The 6,517-nt window shown below is 37.5% G+C and overlaps 1 protein-coding gene across 3 annotated transcripts; it reads right to left on the reverse strand.

The window, feature by feature from the left end:
* Nucleotides 1-224: 224 nt before the first annotated feature.
* On the reverse strand, nucleotides 225-5,895 carry LOC107827183 (uncharacterized). 3 transcript variants are annotated; one of them, XM_016654276.2, is made up of 3 exons: nucleotides 2,724-5,895; nucleotides 2,554-2,627; nucleotides 225-730 (listed from the first exon to the last, which is right to left on the reverse strand). In XM_016654276.2, the coding sequence occupies exon 1, from the start codon at nucleotides 5,394-5,396 to the stop codon at nucleotides 2,802-2,804; it is 2,595 nt and encodes an 864-aa protein (XP_016509762.1). In that variant the 5' UTR covers nucleotides 5,397-5,895; the 3' UTR covers nucleotides 225-730; nucleotides 2,554-2,627; nucleotides 2,724-2,801. The 3 variants fall into 3 exon arrangements, with proteins under 3 accessions (XP_016509762.1, XP_016509760.1, XP_016509761.1); XM_016654274.2 differs by having other exon boundaries at nucleotides 225-1,161; nucleotides 2,724-5,515; XM_016654275.2 differs by having other exon boundaries at nucleotides 225-872; nucleotides 2,724-5,514.
* Nucleotides 5,896-6,517: the final 622 nt, after the last annotated feature.

Here is a 6,517-nt window from a genome sequence, read left to right on the forward strand (position 1 = left end):
AGGAGATTTAAATGGAATAACACGGTCAACGAGAATTCATATAGCCGACCTCAATTTGTTTGGGATTGACACATAGTATTGTTGTTGTACCATTACTGCTTATATACAGCATTATGCTGACAAGTATTTATCTGGGGATTTTTTCCTTAAGTCATGACATCAGTCCTTTTATATCTAGATGGAAGTTTTGCTTACTGTATTATGACAAAGGAAAAGTAAATTCTGAGCAAAACAAACTGAACATTCTATTCAATAGAGAAAGAAAAGCTGTACAAGTTTCATTCTTCATCTTTCCTCACTTCTTAATTTGGAGACTCGGCACTCTTTTTCTTGTATTTTCTAAAGTAATTTGGTGACAACCATTTCAGAATCAGAAGCTGTATAAACTATAAGGTCAAATTGTTTACAGAATCTATACAAATGATTTAAACCTCAGCGTACATGTTTTGCACACAACTCGTTTTCCCTTGGACATATAACAGATTCTCACTTTGCAGCATATCTTCCCATAAATAGTTCCCCACTTCTACCTTCGCTGCTGGAAAAGACGCCATGACAAGAATTCAGTTGAGATACACGAGAAGCAGAAGCGTGATACATCCTTGGATCAATTACCAAATTTGCTTTGCAACTGTAGGTTCAGTGGAAGTCTCTACAGTCTGCTTTTCAAGATTTCAAGAGATCCAAGAAATGTTTGGCTGCAGTACTTACTAGTCTTCCTCTGCGTAGCCTTCACAGACAAAGTGAAATCAGGTGATGCTACCTCTTTGAGACTCTTCAGATACTTGAGCATAAAGTTACACTACATTAGGCAGGGCTAAAAGCTGAAAAGGAGAGGCCAGGTTTCCCTGTTTAAGTGAAAAGGCAATCATCTGCAAATCAATTTAATCAGCTTTTTCAACCATTGGCTATGCCTAACAAGGAAGATTTATTTGTCACCTCATTTCCAGTCTTACCAAAATATAACAAGGGAAAGAGTTTAGACTAGGACTTTCCTTGTTAAAGATGAAAAACAAATCAGCAAGTCTCTCCCTCCTTATTTCCAAGAGCCTCCTAATTCTTGTTTGTCCTTTTTATAATACTTCAGCAAAAAGGGTTATAGTTGAAGTCAATATGATTGACCGTTTTAAGCTTTCTCATGCGAGGCCTTCCGCCTTCAACCTAGAGTAAGAAATTGTTTGAACAGACAAGATTCAGTTATTAACAAGAAGAAATTTTCTTTTTTTAAAGCTATTTTGATTGATGAAAGGACTTTAAAAGATGGGCACCAACAAGGTGGATCAAGTTACATCATCACATTTTTTGGGCTAAGGTCAAGCTACGTCATGATTTTGCAAACAGCATGAAGGATTTTTGTGTGTGTGTGTGTGTGACACAGAGAGGGGGGGTAGAAATTTCTGGGTGTCTAAGGAACAAAATTGAGCAAGGTCCTCAATTCTTACACTTGAGAGAGAGGGAGGGAGGGAGGGAAGGAGGAACAGCAAAGTCGCCTGGTATCAAAGGAACCAGCAAATTGTGGAAGGTCCTTAATCATTACACCACTTCATTTAGCATAAGAAAGAGTTGTCTAACACAATAAATTTTTCAGTTTCTGAAGTCGGAACAAGATCAGACAAGCCCTAAAACTTCAGGTATTCATTTGTCGCTACGAATGAAGAATTCAGTGTAAAAACCTGCTACCTACTGCCGACCAACATCACCAACGGCCTTGGAAGAGAATCTAGAGGAACAAGGCTATATATTAAGGGGGTTGCTTCTGTCGGGTGGTATCTTATGAGGCAGCCCTGGCTTGGTGAATTATAAAGGAGGTAGGCATTTAAGATAGGAATCATCTGTTCCTAAACAGCAAAGTGGCCTCAGAACTGTTGGTACCGCTTCCTAAATATATTTGGAGTAAGATGAGCAATGCCTAAAAAAAAACTGCATAGCTGGACAAGGAAAGGAAAAGGTAAAAACCGAAGGAAGATTTGGGACACTAACCCAACCTATTTATAGTTGATCATTTGGGAAAGAAAGAGAATTGAGATTTTCCGCAAACAGATGAGGGAATATTCATAGCTTAAAAGTAAAATGACTTTCTTTTTCCGGATTTATTTCCGCAACTCCTCAGCTGAATAAATAGGGAGCTGAGTTTTTTGCTGCAATCTCCTCTGTGAATATCCAGCACTCAGTAATAGTGCCTTTTTGTTAATAAAAATAAGCTTACCTATCAAAAAAGGTTATCTGGTATTCATCCTTCTATAAGGTCCAAATAAGACGATGCAGCACTAGCACACCTCGAGTATCTTCAAATTAAACTATTAAAATTTACCAAAGAAAAAACAAAGATCCAGTTGTTTACTTATTGACCACATTTACCAGACAGCTTGAACTCGTCGGTTCAATATCAAGATTTTAGAAGATCCAAGTTCATATCCAAATCAGATAAAACCATTCAATAAAATTATGAATCAGCGGAAAATTCTGTTTCTCTTTTGATTTCCCCCCAACCCCACCCTCTCTTTTATGAATGCAACAGGTGACAATCTTAGAAAGATGAACTAGAATTCATACCTTCGAGGGGCTTGTGGGACTCAAGCGGCGACGCAAAAGCAGTTCATTGGACCCCAACCATTAAAGCTGTCAACCTAAGAGATATAGAAATGAATGGTCATAGTGAAACCAAAACTCAATCGGTATCTAACTCATTTCACAGTAAAAACTAGTTAGCAAGTTCAGTTTACCTTGCAGACAGCAGACATGTCCAAGGGACAATATATCTCTTCAAGAAATTAAAACAGGCATGCTAGAGGGTATCTGGTTCATTGCGGCAATGAAGTACCAAGAGCGAAACTGTTTCCTCTGAATGATCCACTTACAAGAATATCATAGGTTGCATCGTCGGGCTTAAGACCTTTGTCAAGCATCTCATCATGCAACCTAAATGCCTCTTGCAAATTTCCCTCCTTGAAATATCCAGCAATTAGTGTATTATAAATAAGAACATTAGGAGTCGTACTCTTTTTACACATCTCCTCTAAGACCTTGTGCGCATTCTCAACCTGGCCTTTATTGCAAAGACCGTGTACAAGAACAGTATATGTGATGTCATCAGGCATTATACCCTTTCCAAGCATCTCGGTGAACAAATTGGACGCCATGACTATTTTTCCGTCCTTTAAAAGCCCATCAATCAATGTGGTGTATGTTTCCAGATCACATGTAACGCCTTCACTGATCATCCTATCACGCAAGACTAGTGCTGCTTCCATATTATTTACATTTCTAAACCCGCTTATCATGCTGTTATACACAAATAGGTTAGGAGAGAGACCAACTTGAAGGATTTCATCAAAAAGTTCCGACGCACTTTTCATGTCTCTTCTTTTGCAAAAGCCATCTATAAGGACAGCATACGCAATAACATCTAACTTAATTTCTCTATTTCTCATCTCATTCAGCAGTTTTAAAGCTAGATCAATGTTATTGCTTTTGCAGAACCCATCAATTAAAGTTGTGTAAGTTACAACATCTGGGGAAATCCCAGTATCGCACAACTCTCTGTAAACAGCCAATGCTGAAGTGACATCATCTTCCTTCAAAAATCCATCTATTAGGCTATTGTAAGACATGCATGTTGGAAGGAGACCTCCTGCAACAATCTTTTTAAGCAAATCTTTCGCCTCTGACATTTTGCCGGCTTTAGATAGACCACTTATTATGGTATTGAATGTGTAGTCAGTAGGGGCAATTCCTGAAGAGACCATTTGATCAAACATGTTCCCCGCTTTATCAACGTCGCCTTTTCTGAAATATCCGTCAATCAAAATGCTATATGTTACAACATTAGGTTTCAACAGCCTTTCTGGCAACTTAGAGAACAAATCCAATGCTTTGTCCATATTCCCATTTCTGCAATTTCCAAGAATCATATTGTTGAACGAAGCTATAGAAGGTACGACTCCATTATCGACCATCTTATCCCATACGTTTTGAGCCTCATCCATTTGACCCTTCTTACAAAACCAGGCTATTATATTATTGTAAACGAAAACATTGGCCGTCCCTGAATTTATTGCCTCATCAAATACATTTATTGCTTCATCTAACAAGTTAACACTCAAAAATCCCTTTATTAAGGAATTCTCAACATAAACATTAGGCTTGATGCCTGCAAGTTTCATTTGCCGGTAAATTTCTACTGCTTTTTCAATATTCCCATTTTTACAGCAGCCTTCTAATAAAACTGCATATGTTACCTGGCTCGGAGTGAGTCCATACAAGGCCAGTTTGTCGAACAAATCCAACGCACTTGATAAATTTCCCTGCACATGATACCCTTTCATCAAACATGTTGCAACCACCAAGTTCATCGGACGCCCATTACTAAGCATTTCATCCTTGAGCCTTAATGCCTCAACCATATTCCTTTGCTTCACGCAAGTGGAAATTATGTTCACATAAGTGCCCTCAGAAGGAACCCAACCCATGTCTTTCATCTCCCCCAACAACTCCAACGCGAAACTTAGATTCTGCTCCTTACAAGCGACATAAACACAAAGGCTATACAACCCCGCATCAAGCTTAATCCCACTCATCTTAGCCTCCTTAAAAAGCTGTACCGCCTCCTCCATTTTCCCTTCTCTCAGACAAGCAGCCATCAAAATATGCACAGTACGACAATCATAACAGATTCCTCTAGACACTACATCAGCATACAAATCTCGCGCTACTCCAATCATGTCCTGCCTCACCAATGCCTTCAAAAGCTTGTTCATAATCGGGATCCACGGCATTATATCAAGTTCAACCATCCGATTGAAACAATCAATTGCATCAGTTAGTCGATTAACTTTCACACAACTATTTATCAAGAAATTGAAAACTCGAGGATTTAACTCGAAATCAAAAGCCTTATAAGAATTAACTAAACCATTAAACACAACAGTAGCAGAGGGACCAGAGTCACTAAAAGCATAATTATCAAGCAAGCGTCGAGCTTTATGTTGATGCATTGTAGAACTTACTAATATGTGAAGCAAAACAAAGAAAGGGTCAGATTTAGTATGCAAAAAACCCCTTTGTTGCCTAGCAGTTTGAAAATACCTATAAGCTGAATCAGGGTCATCTCTGTGGCTCAAAAGCACATCAACTACATGATTCTTGGTAAACCCACCATCTTCTGAAATGGGTTTATCACAAGAATGGTCAACGTCATGTAAAAGTACAGGCTTTCCAGACTCTTGAGGGTTTAAGATGGGTTTTTCAAGAGAATCTGAAGGGGAAAGTCCAGAAACTTGTGGGTGTTGATTTGTTATTGAGGATGAGATTGAAGAAGTACAAAGATGGCGTCTGCAAAAGAGGATTAGCCATGGAGGAATCTGTGCGGAAGAAGAAGGGAGAACTAAAGTTTTCATTTTTAGCTAGTTTTTTGTCAGCTAAAGCACACTAACCCTAAAACCCCATAGCAAGCTGTCTTTTTCATTCATCCCACGAAACAAAGAATTCGGGCTATTGACTCATTAGCTAATGTTTTGATATAATTTGCTCTTGAGCCCTCATGTTTAGATTAATGAGAAAATTTCACTTTATGTCCTTAATTCCAAACTATTTATTGCTCGTGCCCAAACTATTTACTACTCCTATCTATATGCCCCAAACTATTTATCCAGTTATAAACTTAGTATAAACTGTTCCAGTAGACATGTATGACTTGCTTGAGATTTGAATGGCAACTTTTCTGAAAGCAATCGAGCACAAACTTTTACCATTTCAAAAAAAAGAAAAGAAAAGAAAACACAATCGAGCATATTCTTGTCTCCTTCACCCTTTGAATTTTTTACGTAACTAAATGAAATGACAATGTTCTCTCCTCGTGACTGCTTTCTCGAACTGAGGTTGAATCACTGAAACTACAGTCTCGCTTCTACATTTTTTTCTAATATAGTAATATCTACTTATGGAAATATCACCTATCTGGAATTTCTCACTAAATAGTTCGAAAACCCCTAAATGATAGTATTTGTCTAACTATGTTTTGTGTGTTCGAGGAACCAAATGGTAGATCATAAAAAGAATAGATCAATTTTTGAAACTCCATATGAATAAGTTCAAAATGTCAGATCTGATTTTTGTATAGTGTTTTACTGTTGAAATTCGTTAGTTATTGTTCTTTGATGTGTAGATTGTACCTTTGATGTTGGTTTTGGGAGATTTATTGTACAAAAAGTTAAATCCACCATTGAAGGACTTTGAAGCTTGAAACTCATAGCTTGGTTTGTTTGAGTTTTTAATTGTTTTTTATTCGATCCTGTATGAGTTAGTTTGGAAAGTTGATTGGAGGTTGTAGCTAAAGTTTTAGTCAATTTGGTGGAGATTTTGTAGTAAATTTTAGAAATTTGGGTTGAAATATAGTTGAATCAGAGAAGAAGACGAATTTGTACTGTATACCCAAATAGTATACAAATACAACATTTTAGTATACAATTCATTCCAACTATATACCCTATTAGTATAGTTATATACTATATCGGTATCA

Source organism: Nicotiana tabacum, chromosome 1 (assembly GCF_000715075.1).
Source record: "Nicotiana tabacum cultivar K326 chromosome 1, ASM71507v2, whole genome shotgun sequence".
NCBI lineage: Eukaryota > Viridiplantae > Streptophyta > Magnoliopsida > Solanales > Solanaceae > Nicotiana > Nicotiana tabacum.